The 25,439-nt window shown below is 38.3% G+C and overlaps 1 protein-coding gene across 1 annotated transcript in view; it reads right to left on the bottom strand.

The window, feature by feature from the left end:
• The window catches only part of LOC136425844 (glutamate receptor ionotropic, kainate 1-like), a 62,562-nt gene extending 39,212 nt beyond the window's left edge, over positions 1-23,350 (bottom strand). Inside the window, exon 1 of the mRNA XM_066414781.1 lies at positions 23,254-23,350. Within this exon, the coding sequence (XP_066270878.1) occupies positions 23,254-23,332 (79 nt within the window). The 5' untranslated portion in view covers positions 23,333-23,350. The remainder of the gene's footprint in view (positions 1-23,253) is intronic.
• Between the last annotated feature and the right edge of the window lie 2,089 nt (positions 23,351-25,439).

The raw sequence follows: 25,439 nt of genomic DNA, 5'->3' as shown, positions 1-25,439 counted from the left end.
TAAACTTTGAAAGGGACTATATAGCTGGATATGGAATGATACCCTGTCTAGTCATGCATCCCTTGGCTTAAAAGGTATTGGTGAATCATCATGTGCACGTGTCAAGGGAATAATACTGCCGAAGTTCGACAATTTTATCCCTATAGAAATAAGCATAAGGTACATGTGGATTCCTGGTAAAAGTTCCGGATTAGTATCAACATCACAAAAAAATCATTCTGTACTTATTTCTAGTATTCCAATATGCCCGATTTTAAAATAATACATAAATGAACATTCCTGCAAAATTGTATAAATGAAAGTAGGAAAAATGTGATAATACTAAACCATTTAAAAACCGCAAACGACTAATTGTAATGAATACATAGCTTCCACATACTCACATATTCCAAACCCCAAACGCCTATTCTTGATAAATACACATATTTCAAAACCTCGGTGATTACAGTCGAACCCATACACCACATTACTGAAAGCAAAATGGATCGGTAGGGGGAATACAGATGGGATTGATCCGTTATCAACCAGGGAGTAGGTAAAGATGCCCCATGCAGATAAAAATAAATCTCAATCAATCAGTCGTTTACGTCATTTAAATCACCCGGGACCAGGAACTACATATACCTGCATTCTTTGTTTAACAGGCTTACGTATACGCATCTGCATGGAATGAAGATCAGGCACGCAACAAAACAAAATCACAATGCATCATAATACATCTGAAATATTTTTCCTGCCTTGAAAATCAACTCTACATTAGTATGTAGTCACAGAGACGGAATACGAAAATTGATTGTATTACAGAATTCACCCTTGTACACTGATGATCGATCTGTGACCTAACATTAACCCCGTGAAATTAGCATAATTCCAGGAATGACCGCTTCCTTCTAGGGTTTTTAGGTAGCCCTATGGATCGGGGCAGATGTTTTGGACATTCTATAAGTGGACCTTAATTTTCTTCTTTTCAGAAAAAAACATCAGGTTTGCCTTTTATGTGGGAGAAAAGAAACATTTTGCGTAATTACCCTTCGGTTTTGCTGCTAAAAATAGTGTTAGGAACATCTTCTTAATCATAATTTGTTCGCTGTATAAAGTAAAGCACACGCGTTATATTAGATATTGGCTAACTGAATTTTTTTTCAATTCTTCCAAACCGAATTTATAGATCTATAACCTATTTTTTAAATTTTGTCTCTCCTTCAAAACAGATATTAAGGTTGAATCATATCTACCTAAAAAAATGCAGACAGTATAGCCTGTAGGGATGTCTGATTGAAATGGACGATTGTTTTTGGTTGATTAATGATGCAGAACGCCATTCTAACAGCCCTTATATTAATGAAAGGATCATGCCTAAGCTTATCCCCCTGCATTTTGCAAATACATGGATACAAATAGCCACGATGTACAACATACATCAAGAACATGGGAACGAATCCCAGTTACTTTCCGAGAATTCTTTGTTTGAAAGGGGCGTTTCAGCTACGTAAACATACCATCGGTCTTTATTTGAAAAAAAAAGAAGTCAAAATATCATCATTTCATGTTTATCACAAATACGGTGCATACAGCTGGGTGCATATCATGACTGTCATCCCACAATAGAAAATAGAAATCGACGTTGTTGTTTTTTCTACTATACGTTTTGGAAGAAAGCTTACGTTTAGCACACAAAAAACAGAGTCCCATGTACATCATGTCCGTTTCTATTCAAATCAATTCGTTGAAAGATTAGTAAGAAGCGACAATGATATATCATCATGCAGAACGTTGATTCACCAACCTCTATCGCCGCTTCTCTTTCAATCACTTATAAAAAGCCAGGCGCGAATGTCGAGAAAGATAAGCTTTGGTATCTCTTTCTACCGTCCAGGGGTTCCTTCTTCCTGCCTAACGAGTGTCAGATGCGCCCAGACTGCGGCACGGCACGGAGATAAGGCCTCCTCACAGATTGAAGGAAATCAGGGATCTGCGTCTCTCTAACGATGGATTCTCGGTCCCGTACGGACTTTATTGATATTGATCGAGCCAATGTGTCACGTGACATCACAGGTGGTATTACGAGTAGGTAGTTTATAATGGTGCAATATCTGGCAGCCAACGTGTCGTGATTCGTAGGGGAGCGCAAATTCGTATTCAAATTTTAAGATCTCGTCATCTGATTTAACCAATGCCAGGAGGAATGTGATCATATATAACTTGTTCACTTGTTAGATCTGGCAACCAACGTGTCGGGATTCGCGAGGGAGCGCAAAGTCGTACTTTAAGTTTAATTAAGATCTTATCACCTGATTCAACCGATGACAAGGGGAAATATGATCATATGTATCCTGTACTTCAGATTGATGCTATATCTGGCATGCAACCATCGTTTCGTGATTCCTATGGAGTAATTAAGTCGTATTTTGAGTTGCAGATCTATTTATCTATTTATTGATTAAAAAAAGACAGAAAGAATATGAATATTTATATCTGATACTTTATGATAGTGCTTTATCGGGCAGGCAACGTGCTGTTATTCATAAAGAAGCATAAAGTCATATTCTAAAGTTAATCATCTTATAATCTGATTCAACCAACAACGGAATAAATATGATAATATATATCCTGCACTTAATCTAGCAGCCAACGTGCCGTGATTCGTAAGGAAGCACAAAGTCGTATTTCAAGTTTAAGATCTTATTACCTGATTCAACTAATAGTAGGAGGAATATGATTATATATATACATTGTACTGGATGGTGCTTTATCTGGCAGCCAACGCGCCAGGATTTAGGAGGTCCTGATTCTATAATTTACTAGGTGGCGGTCTTGTTGCAATGTTGCTAGGACATCACAGCACAATCAGAATATCGTACAATAATATTATAAATGTATTGTAATTCAATCATAATGTTGCTTTTTGTGGAATCCAACACGCCAAGCATAGTAAATAATAATTATAGGACAGGTACAAGTCCATTACAGATAAACCAGACCGGATTTTGAATTCAAAAATGAACCCAATAAACTACTTGTTCACCAAATTTCATCTTACACACATAACCAGTCTGATCACATACCCAGTGCTTGGTTTAAATGTAAATGTAGCAAAGCATTTTAATTGTCTACCTTGAGACTATTCTAGTAAGCCAATTCACTCTCGGCAATAAATGTTCATGTCAAAACTACGACATTACATCTGTATGCCTATGTATTTTCTCACACGGCATACCGATCCTGTGCCGCTAATGTTGAACCAACACTGAGTGTACGGTCCAGCAAACCAAGAACCTGGCTAAAACTTATCTTGACCGCTCTTGTTCCGGCGTTTCCCCCACTCCAAGTCCATCAGCAGCCGAGCAAAAAGGTCACCCCTCCGAGGTGCACGAGAGAGAGACACAATGCTCGAACTAATAACTAACATCCCAGGGGAACATCTACAAGAGGCTCGATCGTATTAGCACAGATCGAGGGACTTGGGTTAACGTAAGGAACATCAACACGTCTGCCTGGCACTCCACTAAGTATTGCATTGTTGCAAATCTTAATAAAGAGTAAAGAACGTAAGGAAGAGCTGAACAAGCTACTAGGGAGAAATAACTATCCCGTGCTTGACACGTGTACAACTGTCTCCACACTTGGAGACATACGTTTCCTTGAGGTTAAAATAAAGTAGGTAATATACATATGTGGGCGCCTTGGCACTAAGATGAAATCGATGGTAAGTGGGCCAATTGCGGTCAAATCTGTGCACGTAATGTGATAGGTGAGTTGACACGATTTTAACCGATGATTATTAAAGCTAGGGCAAGAATCCTTGCGCAGGAAATCAAGTACATGACAGTGAATCTTGAACATTACTTGGCAGTCCCAATTTGTTAGGGATTCGCGACTGATAAATCATGGAAATACATCAATATCATATAGTAGCAATGTTCACATGTAGGCAGATCACAGGATATTCAGCCTTAGGTAAAATGTAACACAAAGCTGAACCCAGGTGCAAATATCCACAACTGTTATATTACATGTTTTATATTACATACTGAACTGATTTATCAGTTTATACATTTTTCGTCCTAATAACTTTGCTACCCAAAGCAGTTACTGAAATGACTCCTACGTACGTAATTAAATTCTAGTCATAATAAATGCTATTTAGTAACTTTTTGTATGATATGAAATGTTTCCAGCAGATGGCTTTCGTGAAAACGCCACAGCATATACAAGCTCAGAAGAGAACTGCTTAGAATACTCAATGGAATTTTTCTTTGACAGAAGGAGAGTTAAGCCCCCCTCTTACTGGACCCGCGGCACTCTGGCGGCGTCGCTGCGTCCTAAAATGGATTTGTTTTACCCTTGACCATCTAATGGGGATGTTATTCAAAACGTACAATTATGACCAAAAAGACAACAAAACACACACATCTTAGAAATAATCGTTTTTTGTCGATGAAATTCGTTGAGTGCTTTGTCAATTCGATTAACAGCAGCGACTCCGCCAGCGTGCAGCGGGTCCAGTGAGAGGGGGGCTCTACAGCTGCCATATTCTGCAATGCCAATGTTGTGGCCAGAGGGTCGTTGCTTTCAACTTTCGACCGCCCTTCCATTTATCAAAATTCAATCGGATGGCTGGGCGGGTTTCGTAGACCGTATCCTGAGCCAGCCTATTTTTATTTCAATAAATTGTCTAGACCTTTGGATGACAATGTGTCCAACATAGTGGTCCAATGATATTCATCATTATACCACTGTTGTTTTTTTACACAGTAATTGTACGTGACGTTTCGACAGTTGATTCCAAACCATAGCTTTGAGTAAAGCAATGAATGCACCATAGATATAAAGACATGATATATACTAAAACAAAGCGGTTGAAGACTTATGAATGGCGAACAGTCTTCCATTGATACAATAGATATTATAGCTGCTGTGCAACGGCATTGTAGTAACTTGCTTTGTGTTTGTGAAGTTTGTGTCTGTTCGAATGGTAAGTCGAGAATGTCTGTGTGAATTGCCTTCATTTTAGTATCTGGGTGGGTCTTTATTCATTTTAATAAGACCTTGAAATTTAGATCAGCTCCTTCAATGGTCTTGATTATTTCCTTATGGTAGATAGCACTTAGAAAGAAGAGTCAGTCGTGTACTTTTTTAACTCCAGCGGCCAATATAGCATTGAAAAATTGCCAGGGTAAACAAGCTCAGTTCATTTACCTTGCCTTACTGGAAATACTTTTGCTTTATTTATCATCAATAACTATTTGACGGTTGAACCTAACAGAAGATAAAAACATTACCGCTGATGAATCCACCTTATTGTCACGCAAAACGTATAACCACAGAACGCGCGATGTATAGATATGCGGCCGTCTGCCCCCAATAACTCATTTCATTAATACTCTAGGCAGCATTTAATTGTCAGTCACACGCATCCCGTTAATGGACTTTTCGCACTCAAACATAATCTTCTAAAAGCCTCATAATATAAGGTAATCATTAACAAGCTTTATGATAACACAGAGGTTATTGACATCTGCTTCGAGCTACTATTTCCTCTTTTTTCATCTAGCACAATGTTGGCTTTGGTATTCACCCTCCGCATGTTTCTCAGTGTGATTGATATTCTATAATAATGCCCATGTCTAGAGCTCGACAACCAGTCAGGTTAAATGAGAAAGACACAGACAACAGAGATAAAAAAAAACATCCGACACCATGATGCATAAGCCGGTTCATTCGTCACCATATTGCCGTATTCAATTTGAATTTAGATGGAAACAGTAAGGGATATACCGGTGACGTGTGAGTTTCTTTTTTTGCGATAGGCAAAGCACGTCTAGCGCTGAACCTATGAACACAGTGCTGAAATGATGCCATGTGTGGTATCTTGGGTTAGCGCTAGGGTTAGGGTTAGGGTAATGATTAGGGTTACGGTTATGGCTAGGGTTAGAGTTAGCGTTAAAGAGGGAGGTTCCACTATAAAACCACCCAATAAATTCGGCTAGTGTTAACAGTCTGGGCTCAGTCCACCACTGACTGGCATGCCGTGCACATGGGTGCCCGGGGCTGGGCTTAGACATATATTGTAGTGTACCAAGTAGTTACTCTTTAGTACACTTTAGAATGCATAAACAAACAATGAATAGATACAAGTTTTAGTTTTTCACATAAAAATCTACTAAGTCTGCTTCCTCTTAACAGGAAGAATATAAAGTAAAGCCCAGCCTAGTAGGGAAACAGCCTTGTAGGGAAACGTAGTCAGATCAAGGAGGTTTTATAAAACCTCCTTGGTCTGATGGTGACTGTAGCTGGTCTTGCAGATTGATGACAGCAGCTCTTTTATGAGACACCGACTAGCTTTTATAAATGATATTGACATTTCTAGATCTGTAACTCAGGTAAGTACAGAGTAAGATTGCATTGAATTCAAAATAATGGAAAATCTGGTGTATCAGTTGATCTTTGACGTCAAAATTAAACTTGAGGAAATTACTTTATGCAACATTTAGCCTAGCTGTAACTTTCTGGGTCATTTTACATGGTTTGACAACGTTTTTATAAAAGCAGTGGAAAACAACTCCATACCAGTTTTCAAACTAAAACGGTCAGTAATATGCAAATATCTTTCTGTTTTGTGTGGTGATGCAAGGCCTTTGTTTTCGGGCTGTAGACATGGCTGGACTCCCCATGGCTCTTTATTAGTTTATGTGGTCTAGGGGTCAATTCAGCTTTCAAAGTCCTGGCAGAGGACAGCAGGGAGTATCTACATTGGTTTATGGTTATGGTTGTTCCCAGGGAACGACCTGTCACAGTTTAAGGTTAGGTCTAGGTCTATGTGTCGTATCTAGGGTTAGCGTAAGGATTAGGGTTATGGCTACGGTTAGAGTTAGGTTTAAGTATTTTCCCCATTAAAAGGAAGCAAGATGTTGAATTAATTCTCTTAGATTATATTTCCGATAGTCCTATTCTGACAGTCCTACAATACGTAGTTCGGCAGTTATACTATGTCAAATTTGGCGCGGGCACTCCCCCCCTGTATACATAGGGTTTGTCTAACTACACATTAACCACCAACAATACGGTGATGATAATCATTTATTGGGAAAGGTAATAGCTAGGTACACTTCAGCCAAATGTGCTGGGTAGAATTAGATGGATGGACGGACAGAGGCTTACCTTCTTCTAACTGACACAACGTGTGATTAGGTCACCGTAAATGGCGCATTAGTTTCCGATTAGATTCAAGACTGCGGATATATAGGAAAAAAACACATCGCTCTCGGTGACCCACTTCTATGAAGCCCTTTAAAAATACGGCCAAGTCTCCCTGTATCTTGTAAAGTTACTGCCCTTTCGACATTAGGGACACAGGTCATATTGATACTTGACCTCCAAAGCTGACTGCAAATAAATTTTCTTCAACCGAAGGCGTCTGGAATTTGATGCAAATATACTAGTGCAATTACACCACATATAAATCTAAATCACAAAATTATGTAACGGAAAGTAGGCCAGCGCCAGGTCATGACTCTTCTGGCGCCTCAATACATGGTTTATAGAAGGTTGACACATAAAATACTTTGGCCGAATTTCCAAATCACCCGGGAATCGATTGTGTTTTTGCTGATAAGCTGCTCCGTCTCAAATTGGATCTCTTGGACACGAAATTCTGTTTATGTTATTATTAGTTAATACGCAATGGAAAGTTATTTGTATCATAATGATTTTGACAGGCGGTCCAGTATCTGTAAGATAAGAATCAGAGTTAGAAAGGGCACGTTATACAAATCCTTTAGTTCAGGTGAGACTGTGTAGATATTGTGCAATGGATACAGTGGAAGATGAAATACGTTTTATTTGTAACTGCCCTCACTATGAGGAAGAAAGAAGCAAGCTTTTCAAAACAACAAAAACAATATTTCCAAGCTTGCACTATATAGAAGACCTCCAAAAAATCACATTTCTACTAAAATCACAAAAACCCATTAACCATTAAAAACGTGGGACTTTTAATCAGCAACTGCCTCCAAAGAAGAAGTCCCCCCCAGTAATGTTGTATGCATGTAGAAAAATTAGTTAGATGCATGGAATTGACTTTTGCTCCTATTGTTACCCTTTCTGCTATTTGTACTTGCAATTAGCCAACGTGTCCGTTCACTCCACTCATGTCAAAGTGTATCCAAAGATTTGCTTTTTACCAGGTAAGTCATTCTCGTCTTCGTCCGTGTCCAAGATATGGTACCATCTCATGGGGTATTGTTTTATTATAAGTATTCGGTGGACGTCGCATCAGCCGCGTACAATCTTTGACGTTCCAGATTGACAGCGAAAAATACGGCCGACGCTCGGGCGATTTTGAAATTCGGCGAGCTTTGGGCGATCTACAAATTCGGCCGACGTTCCCATGTATTGTGATCCCGGCTTAAGGGCACAACGTCTAGCCACTCGGTTGTTTAACGCCACTTGTCCTTAACCATTACCATTTTGAAGAGTTTCACATCTTCTAACTTCAAAACTTCCACAAGCCTTGTTGTATCTTATAAAGGTCAGCATCATTTGCCAATCTTTGTCCAACATTGGGATGTATATTCACATCACATTATAGATTCCAGATTCTTATTGCTCCAAAACATGTAACTCTGACTCTGACACTTAACGAAAAGAGTAGGGTCCTTATCGGATATGCAGGTTGAGTTAATTGGTTTTATTGAGTTTATTGGGTCTTACGGTTTTCAACCAGGTGTTCTGTCATGGTTCAAAAGCTACTTACAAGATAGAACGCAACTTGTTTACATCAATGGTCAGTTTTCTTAGCCACTATGGCTTGAATGTGGAGTACCACAGGGCAGTTTAGGTGTTCTGCCATGGTTCAAACTCGTCAGTACAAACCTGGTGTTACTCCATTAGTCGGTGATTTTGACACTCAGAAACACTGTTTCTACTTTTAATGGGTAAATTTGCTAGTAGAGTAAGCTACTTCAATAACACCACAACTAATGTTAATAATTCACAAGAGATTAAGCTTGATTACTTGGGCGAAAACGCATTACTATTTAAAAGATAATAAGCAAAACAATAAAATGGTCTTCATTGGCAGAATTGATTTCACTGTAAAACAATAACTCGAATATCAATACAACGATCTCAAGAAACAAAACATTCCCTTAAATGATATATAGACACATTAAAAACCCAAAAATACTTCTGAAATATAATACAAAAAATATGAATTATTCTCAATTGACAAAATGGTTTTAACTGTAAAACAATTACTCAAAGTTCATTCCAACGATCTCTTGAACCAATACATATACTTCAATAGATAAGATATATGCAAATTAAAGGCTCGGACTGACATGTAAAAAAAATTGTTGCTCCTTACCATAGAAACAAAACAATAAAACTACATTGAGAGGAAAGTTTTACACGAAAAGTAAATCAAAGTTCATTCGGACGATCTTAGCAAACAGGATGTACCCATGGATAGATAAATATAGACACACATGTACTGAGATCTAGATAAGAGACACGAGTCTCTCGGGGACTAAGGATCCATCTCCTCTAACCTCTTGCCGAGACACTATCATTGATCACGGCAGGAAACCTCAGATACATATCTACTCTAGGACATTGATGCAAGACAACGAAGTGGAAACGACTTTGCCAGATGTAGGCAGTTAAGTCCTACTATTCCGTATCTATTAAAGAGAAGTTTCTTACGGCTTGTTTCTAGCTTAATTTTCCATATATAACTTAAATCTTTAGATTTCAACACAGCTTGCGTTATAGTTGACATAGCGAGAAAATACTTGGGAACAGTTGGATTTTTAAGTGTTATTCCTGGTAAAGAGGATCTTGAACATCTTAGCCCACACTGCAAACATCATTATAACTTCTACTATCCCATCAGAGGTTGGTGGGGAAGATCGTGCCCGTTTTATCATATGCCACGTTTTTTGGAGAGCGGACTCTGCTTGTAGAGTAGATAACTTCCTCAAAGGCTTGTGCCCCATTATATGGTCTCTTGTCGGTTGTGCGTTTTAAACCATCTTGTTTTATGCTACGAAGTATACTTATCAAATCCTAAAAGTATATCAGTTGAAAGCACGTTTAACCACGCAGTCAGTTTTATTTAGCAATTTTTTTTGTCTGCACAATATATGCTAGGAGCTGATCCAGCGAAGAATTACACTCTAGGGTATCGACTGACGCCTTTTATTAAAGTGACATACGACAAAGTGTCCATTTGAATTATTAACGGACCCGTACGTAATTGCTTAAGATTGCTTCCATGCGCTGTTAATGGTGTCACCGCCCGACGCCATCCTCTATCGTGTTATTAAGACCTGAGTGGGTCTTAAAGGGAATCTTTTGGAAAACGCACTATTTTGACTCATTTTGATTTTGTTCAATGATTCATTTACCCATCTTAAGGAGTTTCGTAAAATAATATGAATGAATGAATGATCAGTGTCAAATTTCATAGATTACGGATGTTCAAAATTTATGATAAGAAAACGATCTGAATCTAGTCAATCTGTAGCGACAACAGCTGTCAAATCTCCTTTGAACATTGAAGTACAACAAAGTTATTGTGTGCGCGCGTCTTTGTGTGTGTGTTTGATTGTGTGTGTGTTAGAGATTTTCTGATGATATATGAAACAAAAATTCTTCTAGTCCTAAATATTTTATATACGAAAGTGTTGCTACCAAACTTAATTACAACTTTACATTCTGCTAAGTTAAACTTAAAACATACGTATGTCATTCAAACTAACAAAACTTTTTCGATAAGCCATGCCATTTCAGGCAGTTGATCATTTTCTGAATACATTTTGTGAATAACAATAATGCCGTTTGCAAAGTTCTGAGTGTATGTGAGTGTTATTATTTGAATGTAAATGAAAAGCTAAAGGGAATAGTACAAAAATCAATATCTCGACAGGCGTTCCATACTATCGCTGATATATTGAAGTCGACTCCAGGCCTATAATATACAATTAATTGTATAGAATTCCCATTTGAATAGCAGTCTGACTGCGCACGAAGCAGTATTGAGTATTGAATGATTTCACGCTACTAAAGCTTCTCGAGGCTTAATGACCCTCAGAAAAAAGCTTTTCCTCCAAATTGGGATAAGGATCATTTGGTGTTAATATATTGATTTTAAACCTTCTGAATTGCTATAATCGCATGTAGCTCGTGCGTTTGTATGGATGCTATGTGTGGGTGTGCACTTTAAAAATGTAGAGAAATCAGACTTAAAAGTAAAGAAAACGTGAAAAAAAGTGAATATACATACAGACTAACGTAACTCAGTCGGAACAAATACCCGACACTGCAAACTATATATTACCATCTCCATTAAAGGCCTATGTAATTTAAACATTCAACAGACACCGGCTTCATAATAACTAACGGTGTTTTGGAATGCATCCAGATGTTTCACCTTCATAGTTCAATGGATCCAACGGTACAATGAAAATGTAAAAGGTGAAATGAAATTGGTTACGGACCGTTTGATTTGGGTAAAAGTCACAAGGTTCATCATGGCTGTTGAATACATTCAACGTTTACAGAACTGTATTTCACGCTTACCCGAGTCAAACAAAGTGCCACAATCTATGTATGTCCAGCATGAATGTCTTCACCATTTTATCTTCGTGAGACAGATATATTGTAGTGGCTGCTGTTTGTTTGTGACGGAGATGTTTGTCCGCACAATAACTAAAGAGTGCCTGGACGGATCGTTTTGATAATTGGTATGTGGGCATATCCTTACAAGTCCCTGACATGCTTGGATTGAAGCCCCCTAGCGGTGTGCGTTAGTACTGCAGCGAAGCCTTCGGTTTTTATATCTTATGTATCTTTTTAAATCTCGACATACTGTTATTATGATTTAAAATGCTAAATAGGATTTTAAAGGGAGAGTAAGTCGTGTAAGCTTAAAGGCTCCGGAGTATTTTTTTATTCCATATCAAAGTCACGGCACTCGCTTTTATCAGTTTTATGGATACAGCTTCCCTTAAAAAGGCCATAGACTGTGTTTATATTCAGCTATAGAAATACGGACTATGTGACCAAAGGTCATGAAAAAAAAGAAACGCCCGGTACCATTGCTTCGATTCATCGGTCCCATACAAAGCCACTCGTGAATTTATGGAGACCGTAAGGTCATTTCTAAAGGTTTGATATTCTAATCATAACTTTTCATGAGTTCGCAGGACGCCACAGAAGGTTTATATATTGTTATTGTTTGCATGTTTAGTTGTAGAAGACCTTACGGAAGTCGCTGTACTTCTGTTATGTCAATAAAGATTTCTATATATAAAAGGCGCTAGACGTTAATGGGATGGTTCCCAAGGCAGCTGGAGCCTACACATCTATATGTCTTTTACGTCCGGTTTCTTTGCATTTATACGAGAAAGTTCGATAAGATATCATTATTATCAGTCCCATGAGAATGAATGTCTTCCGTGCTTTGCAATGATGTATGTAATGCAGCTCCAGTAAGATGTTTTTACCTTTAATGTTATGCTATAAAGTTGTTGATACCAGACCCTATATGAGAGTATTTACTCTAGCGTTAACTCAAAAGAAATTTGATATACATATTACGTATCTTTAGCAAACAAACCATAATTGCAAAGAAACGTCTTAATGCTCTTGAATCTCTACAAAGAACAACTTGTCCAAACTCTTTGAACATTCGATATTAGTTACTTATGCAAAAAATGCATGTGCTTCCTTAGTTTCTAACACAACCCACGTGCTAGATCTCCTGTGACATTGGATACGAATGACATTTGTTGTAGAGGGCATCGCATTGGCGTGACCGTGCACCCCTTAACAAGCATCCCGAGCAATTGTCGTATTTCTGGTTACCTGACCGACACGAGCAAAACCTGCCAACCATAGCTTTTGGGGTCTTCGGCTTGCAAGAGACATAAAATTACGATCATCCGAGTTATAAAAGACTAAAACAGACTTACTTTATTTCAAACTCCGCGAAACAGATTGAAGTTCTTAATAGTTGATGTAAAAATGCATAGTAAATATTCTAATAGTTTTAAAGTGTATCAATTTACTTGCCATTGTACAATGTAATCCTGTGTAATGACAATAACAATGTGATTCTTTCTAATCAAAGTAAATTAGTATTATACTAGTTTCCTGATGCATCCCATTGCAAAGCTGTCTTTGTTTAACCACTTCAGCTGAAACCTTCAAGACACGGAGAGAGAAAAAAATCCCTTTATAGACTTACCCTATTTGCCAACGGTGAGGTTATATAAAAGGAACTTATGGGTTTAACGAGATGTGAACATATAACCTTAGCTTGCTTGCGTGGATAAATAATTCAAAGACGTAGTTTATAGTTAAAAGCTTATCTGGAAGCATCAAGGTGGTGGAGGATGGGATTTAAACAAGCTGTAGATCAAGGGTACTGTAGAGCCACCTTGGAGGGCTTTGAGTACAAAATTGCAGAGTGCTTGTAACATCACACTCTCAGCGGTGAAGTAATGCAGTTCGCACGTCACGCAATATTCAAAGCATTCCACTTATACTGTCATTGATTTACTAACCCTTATTAGGGTTAGAAACGTGCGGAAGTTGTACTTTCAATACTACATGCAAAATACTGAGGGGGTCGACGCTTACGGACTAGTACCACAAATTTATCAAAATTCCGTTATTTCTAAATCGTTTCTTTTGCAGTTGACGAAAGCTGAGACAATGTACAAAAAAATAACTAGCAGGAAGTATACTTCAAAAGTTTGATTTTAATCGGCTTTGCGCCTATGGTAAAGGGAGGTTGTGTTGTTGTAAAATTGGAGGATATTGTATTAATGGCGATTTCTTGGTTGTATTGGCCGTGCCACGCACATGAAAACATCACGAGAACTTATAAAGTAATGAGAGAATTTGTCAAATGTCAACATTTTTATGTTCTATGACGCTGGTCAGTTATGACTCTAAGCGATGCTGACGCCAAGACGTATTGGTATCATAAAGTTTTGAATGCGGTAGTTATCCTTTGCATAAAAGAGGGGTCGTCCTTTCGTGAATTTAGCAATTTTATAACGTGGTATTGGTGCCCTATGAAATAAGAATAGAATGCATAAACCTTATACAGGTCCTACTAAATGCATGCCTACGCTTTTATTTGTTGTAACTGTATTACAGCATACATGTTCCTATTTGTAGGAATGTTTTCTATTTGTAATAATATTTCCAAAAAAAGACACAAAGGCTATACAAAATTACAACTTAGGGTAAAAAAAAAATACTCAAAGCTTTTATTTCAAACTGTTAAAAGGAGGATAATAGTGCTTTAATATGAAGAAAAATTATAGTCTATGGAACTTTTATATTTTCTTTAGAAAACTAAATTCGTATCGATCCAAAGGATGTATTCAGAAGTAGTATTACTTAATATTTTTATCTTAATTACAATCAAGGTCTTTCGGAACAAGACCTTTAGCAATTGTACAGTTATTGGCATCATCCGCCAACGAAGGCCATTGCGAATGCATCCACTAAATTGGAATCACACTGAAAAGCCGCCGCACTCGGCCTTTAACGGATTCCAGAGCACTCTACGTACATTATTTGTCTGCATATGCACTACAGAGAACTACAGAATAATGACATGCCTGTATTTACATTTTGCACAGAGATAGCGTACTTTTAACCCTATCCAGACGGGGGGGGGGGCTAAAAGTGCCGCGCCAACTTTGACATCGTATCACTGCCGAACGATGTATGCTAGGACAACCAAACTTGGTGACTTTTCCTAAAATTTTGTTGCCAACAATTTTGTAATAATGGTTTTAGTTTATCATTTTTTTCATGTTGCCATGGCAACGGGTTTCTGACTGGCATTTTATGCAAAAATCATTAATATTTTGAAAACAATGATATTTCTCGGGTTTTCTTGCACAACTACACTAGTTTTCCTTCATGTATAACATAAAATGTAATTAAATGTTCCTGATTTAATATTCATAATTTATTCTAATTTGATGACGTAATCAGCCAAAATCCAAGATGGCGGACTATTTCACTATTTCAGGTATCAGCAGGCTTTTTCGCCCTTAAAATCGTCAATACCTGACATTTTCTTTATCAGAAACATTTAGATTAACGTTTTTAGTCTATTTTCAGCCTCCTTTGGGTTCATAAGTGGAAAAAAAGGATTTTTAAAAATTTCAAAATGGCCGATCCAAGATGGCGGATCCCAAGGGATCGCTAACAACACATGACGCCGATCTATGACGTCATTTTGACGTCAACGTACCTAACATTGACGTTGTATGTCTTTGCATACCTTAAAATGAATAATACAAACCTTTTTGTTTAATTCCTTTAGATATTACGGGAATTCCCTATTTAGCCAATAAAATCACATCGATAACGTCATAATTACGTCATATTACGTCATAACGTCACCAAAATCACAGGAATTATAAAACTTGACGTGAATATCCCTCCCAACAAATTTGGTGATGATACACTATACCGTTCGGAAATTATGAGGGGGGGGGGGGGCGAATCAGCCCCCTCCCCCCAGTCCCAGATATACCAAAAAAGCCCAGTCTGGATAGGGTTAAGATGCTTGCGCCTATGACATTCCTGCATCTGGCCTTATAAATAGTCATGGTGAGTAACAGCATTAAAGAAGACTAGAATTGTAGACACGTCTAAAGCAATTATTTTTGGTCTAAACATATTAAGAAAATTAAATATGGAATGTTTAAAATGATATGTTGTAGTAATATATAGTATAATTGAATTGCTTGCGATGTTTTGTATAATCATCCAATATAAAATATTGCATTTGTACCTTAACACAACGACCGTCAATACGTAAAAAAGCAGCAGTAACTAACCTAAAGACAATGCAAACGACGAAACACGTGAAAAGAGATGATACCCATTGTAAAGGCCATCCTTCGTGATGTCAAGTAAAAACAGATGGTTGTACCATAATAGACTGTATTTGTTTCGTTCTATTCTGATGGAGACTAGGTTCGTAGGAAAACTTAACATGTAAACATAAACAACATGTCTCTTATTATAACTAAAAAGACAGGACTTTGGCCTTTGCTTGTTTGCATTCAAAGCCAAACATCTTCCGCTTTGCTCATTGAGGCTGCTCATGTGTGCCACCATTGGTAATAGATTCCCCTATCGAGACCTGATTGTAATCAACTGGCACTGACTCATTTGCCGCTACTTTTGTATCTTTCCGGTGCAAAGGAGACCATAGCTGTGTCTCCATGCGATCGACAGTAAGTGTAATGATTATGAACCAACTAAAACATGATGTTAACAAAGTGTGATGCCCTCGGGAGTTTCTTCCTACAAAACTATCCATGTTGCCTATCAAACAACCATACCCCATTCACGCGGCCAGCCCCCGCCAGCAGCTGTATTAGATACTAGATTAGGTGTGAAATATCTCTTAAAGGAAACGATTCTGGACTTATCATAGCCACACTTTTGGGTACGGGCATTTAGTGCCAAGGACCAACCTTCCGCACATAAAAAAAAATTTCTTTATACAAATTTTACGGAATTTTTGCGGAATGCAAACTATATACGGACCCAATACGATCCACTTCAAAGAAACATGCTGCTTTTACGTAATGAATACCAATCACTGCAAAGAAATATACGAATTTGACTGATTTGACTAATGATATGTACCACAGATATTCCACAAAACTCGTTTTAATTTCCCTAAATCGCTGCTATTATTAGTCTTGGACGAATTGCACGTATACCACTGTGGAACGAGCTGAAATAAAGGTAACACATACTTAGTCCATATAAGAATCTATATCGCTGCACCACAGGTGAAAATAAAAACGAGACTACTTGTTGCTCTTATTAGAAGAAATCAGTTGGAGACAATGGGTCGCTGAAGATCAATTTTGATTTATGACTATCGCCTTATCCATATGCCTGTAAGGAATGAGAACCAATGGCCTATTGCAAAATGCATCGCCGTAGAATGAGACAAAATAGATCTTCGCAGAATTTGATTGATTCATTGAAGCATCAAAGGGCATTCAATAAAGTATTTTCTGCAACATTTTTATTTTAAAGGGAAAATGTGATTTTTTAATGTTAAACGTTTATGATTGTTTGTATCAACAGAATATATTCCTGTAATTACTCTTAAGCACGCCCTGCAGCTATTGGGGCCCTGATCTGTTCTATTAAATTGAAGGTTGCCGGCAGAAATCTATCGCCTACAGCTGTTCCATATATAGTTTAACAATGAATTGAACCTTGGGCTATTGGAATGGAAAAAATTAATTATCAATATAATGTATGAAATATGTCCTTAAATATTGGTTCTCTTATCATAGACTTTGGTGAGATTGTACTTTCTTCAATAACACGGACCAGGTAGTTAATCGACTACGTTGAGAAATTGCATTCTGTATAATATCGTTATCTTTGACGGAAATACACTAGATGCATGCAATCTTACAGTTATTGGAATTTCGGAATGACTGGCACTGTTGCCATTGGCATCTTCTGTACATTACTCGATAAATGTCACCGCCAGGAAATTGGGTCTTGTCATGTAGGTAATGTAGGAAATAAACAGGTAATGTAGGTCATGACCTTTCAAATTACCAATCGCACTGTAAGAAAAACGGTCAGCAGAAAATAAGTTTGAAATAGAACTGAGTCAGCCTAAGCATGTGACTTATGTGGTAGAAACTGTCATTTTCGAGCAGGGCTGCTTTCCCATAGTCAACGTTGTAGGGATGTGAATTTCAAAAGTTTTTGCTTTTCATTGTCAATACTGGCCGACGGAGCCCATATATATTCTCCAAGCAGAGGCTTCGATCGAGAGGGGTAGTTTTGTCCGGGATTTTAACGTTCCTCTCCTCTCACCTCTGCCTCAGAACGCATAAGGGCGGGGCTGTTCTTTCAGAATCGGTGTGGCTGCCCCTCCCTTTGTACCATTAATTTATCGTTAGGCAAAGAGTTTTACTGCCCGGGATTAGCGCTGCTCCGGTAACTTGGGGGAGTGTGCAGCCAGCCGGGCGGGCACCCTGCTGTCTCCCCCACAATCACTTTGAATGGCTCCCGCCAGATTGAAAGCATCATAACATGAAGTAAACATTCCACACATGATGATTAATGTTTTTAAGGAATCAAAGATATAGATAAGATGTATAACTATATCCCAAAGTATGTACAGTGGGTCACTGCGTTTCTGGACCGGCAGACCGGAAACACCTGTGGCGCAAGGGCAGAAACACTAGAATCCCTTGGCAGACTTAGCACCTACTTTCAAAATGGCCTTTATGTGTCAAAGTGATTAGATTTAAAAGGCTTGATGCCTTCCGATATCTTGCAGAGGTGAGAGGAGAGGAACGTTAAAATCCCGGACAAAACTACCCCTCTCGATCGAAGCCTCTGCTTGGAGAATAGCCCATATACTGTTATAAGGAGAGATTCAAGGTTTTGTCGAGTTTTGTCAGAGAGGGTAAGTAGCTAACTGCTGTAGTTGAGTAATTATTTTGTAGCGTGCATTATTTAGTCCACTGTTCAGTGAACCTACCTCTGGAGCAAGAAGTCGCAAGCTCGAATATCGGCTGTTGTTACTCACTCAGCCTGCACTATTCTTATAAAGGATTGGGTCCTTTGAACGTTACACAAAGGCCCACTGTTCATTGCACCCGAGAACGACTAGGAACACCCCGACGCACCCACCGTATACGTACCATAATCATGCACATACTGTATATAGTTTTCAATGTTTTGGTTAGCGGAATATTTTGCACGAAATTTTCACTGGGATATCATTTTAATATATTTTTTTTAAATTTATTTTATTTATCTATTTTGATTTACCACATTTTGTGGAAGAATTGACATAAAATTGAACTATCACCTTTTCAAGATGTCATCCCAGACCGGACTGTAAGATTTGGACCATCAAACACCGGGGCATGACCCTACTCTTTTTCGAAAGGTGTGGTGGGTTCTTTAACGTGCGCGGGGTGTGGCTCTCCCCAAACACGGGACCTCCATATAACGTCATATCCGAGGGACTCCCCTAACCCTAGATGGGCTAGGTACTCATTTACACTTGATTGAAGTGAGGAAAGTCGTGTTAAGTGCCTTTCCCAAGGGAACAACGTCGGGGCGCATGTTTGGACATGTCTATGGGCACAACCCGGGATTCGATGGTCCCATCGTTTGACAGCCGCGCGCTCTGCACTTGTGCCACACGACGCCATCAAATTTTTATTCTTACTTATAGAGATGCCATTTTAACAAGTATAATCTTTCTGCACTTAAAATTCGTAAGGTAAACTTTTCTGTGCTGCATCGGATGGGCTTATCTACAAACGTTCAAATGTGTCAACAGTTTTCTTTTGATTAACTTCACAAGTCTCATATGTTACATACAGTACACACTTTAATAAGCTTACGTTGTAGATATGAAGCTAAATGGTGCATTGATATTGACGTGAGGCAAACGAGGGATTAGAACCCTTATCATGAAAATTTGATAACCAGCACATTTGAAAGCCCTACAGACATTGTCATTCACGTAAACTTAATTTCCAGTGAGCTTCTCAAGATCGAATGTCTGACAGTCTGATTTGTAGATTCACAATACGTTATTACTATTTTAGTCGACTCCCCCCCAAAGGGAAATAGGGACACATATAAGATTAGTTACCGTAATTCGATTTTGTGTGTCAAGCACGATTTGCTGTGGATTTTTTAGTTAAAGTGACGCATCTAGGTCAAAGCTGCGTTGTCGTATTGCTATGAATGATTGCAAATGTAAATATAAGCTCAAACGGATTATGTAGGCGTCAAGAAATAAATACAAGGGGCTCACACGGGCCCATATGCTCACTTCAGCTCAAAAGTTCTCAGCCTCGAGTAGCTAGATGGAAGTACAGAGGAGGATGTTAAGCCATGTACATTACACATCCCTCCAGTAACATGATTTTAAAAAGCAGATATTGAAGGACCGAAAAAGTCACACAGCAGACATCTACGGAAATTTAAATGGCACCGTAATGGGAAAAAAGGTCTCTGCGCCATTCCTTGCCGGATGCCTGGATCTATTTGCGTAATGCCCTACTTGGCAATACCATAAATAGGGCAGAGCCACCATGGCGTTTGGCCAGCTCTTAACTCTTATTGAGATTGCGGATGAGGTTGGGTCGATAAATATAGACCGTGCGAGGGCTTGACATGTCATTTTTCTACCGTCTTGCAGGCAACATATTCACTTAACCTTGGTGCAGCGCCTATTAGATAATATAAGAAAAAAAATAATTTTTTTTTGTTTTTGTTTGAAGTAGTAAGAATTATATACTTGTTTGGAGCATTACGTTACTATTTTATGATTGTAAAAAGGTGTCTTGTACGCAGCGAGTCATTTTACGGCATTCAGACATGCTGGAAAACACTAGCCGCTGACTCAGCAAATACAAGTGTTCGCTAACAGGTTTTATGAGGAAATTAGATTAGCCAGTAATAATTGATTCTCCATGCTTTCAATATTAACATGTTCTTTGGATGCGAGTCTAATTTGGACTAAGAGTGACGTGTTGAGAGGATCAATAAGACAATCGCTTAATTACAGCAACAGCAAAAAACTGCAATTGATAGCGTCAAAGACTTTAACGGTATTGCTCCATGTAAGGCCAGTGTTGGCTACTTCTAGGCACTGAATTAAGTTGAAGACGTTGAAGAGGTCAGGGGATAGCAGTATGCATTGATTTTTTTAAGGCTTGTGGGTTGTATTCGTGTGGCAAGCAGTCCCCAGAAGGGACATCTAATGTTTAGATGTCCAGGGAAAGAAGCCTTTCGCTATAGACAGATGTTGAGACAGGTATCTGGACAGTGCAGTGGTGAGAGCGAGAAGAGATTCAAAGTCTCTATCCAGTTGTTTTTTTGTATATTGATTTTTTTTATTTCATATTTTGGAAAAACGTGTTTATTTTGAAAATAACCTTATGACATTATTTAACTATGAAAAAAATCGAAATAGCTCATTCACTGGTCTATAATGTTGTCATTTCGAATTCTTCAAGATATGCAGACAGAAGCTACAACAGCATCTATAAATGATCTAACAATAGACAGCTGAGGTTTGAATTGCACTACTCTGCCATTGCATTGCCTAGAGAGGCGCACCGAGCTATAAAGATCGATCGATGTACTTTCTACATTATAATTTTATATTGGATTTCATTCAGACATGTTAACCACGTCGATATCTACGACACCTCACGCTCTGATAACTGACGATTCATTGCTTAACCGATAAAACAATATGTAGGCGGATTTTTATTAAGTCTAGAATCAAAATCCATATGCGGGGAAAGGCCATGAAAACTAATTATAGCTTGCTCATTCCAAAGCTTTGACGGAAGTTTGATTGTATCAGAAAAAAATGGTTCTTGGTAATATAATAAGCTGCGCTCGCGCCTGCGAATTGTGTGTGTTACCTCTAAGGGTTGGTATATACAGACTATACAGATACAGATTTGAATCCACAATTTTTGGACTTTTATAGCTATTCCTCTTGAGATTTGAGATATGAATATGGTTCATCAAATTATTCAATTACATAAGAATGGCTTCAAAATTGTTATATGTGATATTGCCACACTTAAACGAGTGTCATTGTTAGCTGTTTTACAGAGGTACTGTTTTTTTCAGTTCTGTTGATGACACATCACAAATTCTAACCAAAAATTGCCGAAATGATTGATAAAGAACCCGTTCGTAGTTGAATCGGAAAACAAGTAGGTTCATGATTTCGTGAGAGCGCCTGATGCATTAAACTGCGTATTTTAATGTTGACCCGCTTGTCTATGGTCGCAGCTAAAAAGCTCATTTTTTTCCATTCCCCATGCAAGAACCTATTCTTACAAATACTAAAACAACGTCAAACAACGGGAGGGGGCGAGGGTGAACTTTATCATGACTTATTGTATTTTCTACAATTCCCAAAAACCAAAGATCATTCGTCTTTCACTGCTTCCAAAAAAGACGTCAAACCCAAAAAAATTAGATTCTTAGAATGTAGAGTAATTACTTTTTCCACTTGTCAACATTGTTAAATTGCACCGTCTATATACTTTTCTATGTATTGTTTCATGTGGCAATTAGCCCTCGGGTAAGAAGTTGCAAAAAAAAACTCTTACTATTACAACCTTGCAATCAAGACCACAATTTCCGGAAACAAATACAAGCAAACAAACAAACTAACAGACACGCACAAAATTACGCCCATCTTTTATGTAGGTTAAAAAAAATTAGCTTGCTAGGAAATTATCACAATGCCTTGAAGTTAACATTATGCTTTATATTTTATAGTGTTAACATTATTTCCCGGTGGGGTCACGAACTTATTTTAGTTTCCCTTGTAGTGCCATACAACGTCCAACTGCTGCTACTTTAAAGACAGTAAGGTGTTTCAAATATTATAAATATTGGACATTAACATTGACGTATGCCGTGATTTGGAAATAAATTTCTTGTTTTTTGCCTGGAGGATGAGACGTTGCGAGACATCGGTAACTCTCCCCCGAGACTAACATATTGGTATTGGAGAGCGGACGTATATACCTCTAGGCAATAGCAGAACACAATATTGAAAAGAAATGCTGACGAAACATTCGGAAAAAATATTCCTGAAAAAAAATACAATATCAAGAAAACTTATTTATGATAATTACTTATGTAGGAGGTTATGATAAGTGGCAAACAGGTATGAGTGGTGGTGATAACTATGATATCGATATGTTCTGAAACATTTATCTACCAATATCTAACTGCGGGTCTCTGAAAATATATTTTCTGCAAAGTTTTTGAAAAATACCTATTATTCATCAAAATAAGTTGTTTATTGGACCGCTAGACAAATATTTCCGAGAACCGTAATGACTTGATTTTCAACCCTCCTTACCCCTCACCTAAAAGTAATCAATGCATTTTAGACCAATGACTTAGCCTCCTGATAAATGTCACTTTTACATTTTACCTCCGTGTGCTCTGTTATTCGTTATTCATTTTGGAAGGCAGAAAAATATCAGATACCAGCAGATTCTGAGCCACGTTGGTCCCTCTCTTACTTATAATGTTGCATCAGATACTGTTTTTGTAATAAATAGCAATGCTGTTACGTTTTCTTCAGGAAAAGCTTTCATGACATCATGCTTCTATCATCAAAAATATACATTAGTAAAGAAAACTTACGTTGAATGGTGGTCATGTTGCAGAGAACCCCGGCAGTCCATATCATGGTTGCCAAGAACAAGGTCACTCCTACATCCATTTCTTCTGCCACTCTCTACTTCAGTGGGGTGAAATCGCTACTAACATCTTCCTCATGGGCTTCTTCAGGGTAGGCTCCACACTTCGTTTCGTAGCTTCGTCCTTGCAGATAGAGCCAATCTGCGATGATCAAAGATAAGGCTTAAAAGCCTATCCCCCTTGAAATGTTTACTGTAAGACGTCCAGCACGTCGTATCAGGGTTAGCCTCGCGCAGACGAATGACTTCAAACCGGAGAGGCGAAGGGCTTTGGGTGAGATTCTCAGGGATCGATATTGGCTAGGCTGTTCTCCTACAGGCAGGGACGCGAGCTGTATGAGGAGAGATAAGACCAAAATTACTTTTGCGTTGCAATCTCATTTATCAATACATCCTCCTTGAATTAATGTCAAATACTACTACTCCGAGGATGTTTGATTAGTAGTAAGACTGGCGAAAAAAATACCTGTTTTTCTGTTGCTACCCACGAATTAGTATGCTTAGGGCACTTAGGTTGAGTGGTGGGGAATTTACCATCTTAAGGAATGGGGAATTTACCACCTAGATTTCTTGTGCGTGACATGCTGAGTCATTTGCATATTGTATAGCAATCATAGAAATCTGTTTAAAGAAGCCCAAGCACTTCAAACAGGCAGTCAAACACTCATCACCCGACCGATGGACAGCCTGCATGTGTCTCTATAGCCTACGTAATCCTACAAAATTCCTATAAATCGCATCTTATTGTTCTTTCCCATTGTTCTCTTGAATGGATTTGTAAAAATAATGTGATATTGCTGACAAAGCATCCATCATGTGACCTATCTTTGCAACACAGGTACCAAGATGCCGTTAAGAATTCGAAAAAAAAGCCTCAAAGAAAAAAAGTAAAGCTCAAAGGATATTGTAAAGGTCATATAAAGCCTACTTACTGGACATGGCGGTAGCACTTATTATGTATTATTAACTTAAAGGGTTATTTGTAGAAATAAGTGTTTATGTATGCATGGGCAATCATGATTGACGTTGAGGACTCAGGTACATTAGCAGTTAGGTGACGCCACTGATAAGGTAACGCCAGGTAGGGGATGCGTTCAGGGTAAGCACATATTTGCGTCAGTAAGTTCTTATTGAATTTGCAATTGGCATAAAAGGGTTAGATACGCCCAACCTTTTACAGTGTTATTTATATACTACGTTTTTTGTGAGCAAAATGAATGATCTGCGAAATTTGATAATTTTATTTGTGAAATTATTAGTTTTAAACGTTCAACAGTTAAAGTTTCTTTTTCTCGTAACAGTATGTTTAAAGATTCCAGACACGGGCTTACCACATAACGCAAACCGGAAGTACCCTATGTTAAAGAAATATGTATTCCGATGATGTCGCAGCCCAACAGTGATTTTAAGCCTCATGAATTTACTTTTTGGTAGAATTCCCCAGCCAACACCTTACTTTTCTTTCATCGTTGTTATAATAGATGACCCGTAAGGCGAAGAAATCGCAATGGGATTTATATAACGCCGTACTTGTTCCATGTTCCACAGAAGTACTGTAATGGTTTGATCCATATAATATTATTTATGTTGTACGGGCACCACTACTAGGGACCTGCACAAATCAGGGAACACCTGATGGCCGAATTTTTAATGTAACCTTCAAAATATTTTTAAGAATTAGTATGAGTAGTTTGTGTATGAGTAGTCTTGGATCTTCAAAGTTTTTTTTTATACTCATCTTCCTTTCTAGAAATCCCTTCATTTCAAGAAATTGATATGCAAACATGATCAGTCTCCAGGAGGACCCCACACGGTCAGATTAGAGTTAAAGCAACAAAAGAATAAAACAGTAGGTTCCTCATATCTGATGATCAAATGACCGTAGGAAAACGCAGGTTATGGCCAATTCTTCAGTAACGCTTTTCCGGTAATCAGAATACCATTGATTCAGGCAAAGTCATTCTATCAATGTCATCTGTCAATAGCCAGCTGCCGACAGCAGTATTCTGTTGACTTATGGTCATAATCTCAACATAATCCTTATATATCCAAGTGGCGTCGGTGTGGCGTAATGGTGAGAGCATAGGGCTGCCAAACAACGTGGCCCGAGTTCGATTCCGGCTCTCCCCC

The sequence above is a fragment of the Branchiostoma lanceolatum genome, chromosome 19, assembly GCF_035083965.1.
Source record: "Branchiostoma lanceolatum isolate klBraLanc5 chromosome 19, klBraLanc5.hap2, whole genome shotgun sequence".
Taxonomy (NCBI): Eukaryota; Metazoa; Chordata; class Leptocardii; order Amphioxiformes; family Branchiostomatidae; genus Branchiostoma; species Branchiostoma lanceolatum.
This window is presented reverse-complemented; position numbering and strand designations above follow the sequence as displayed.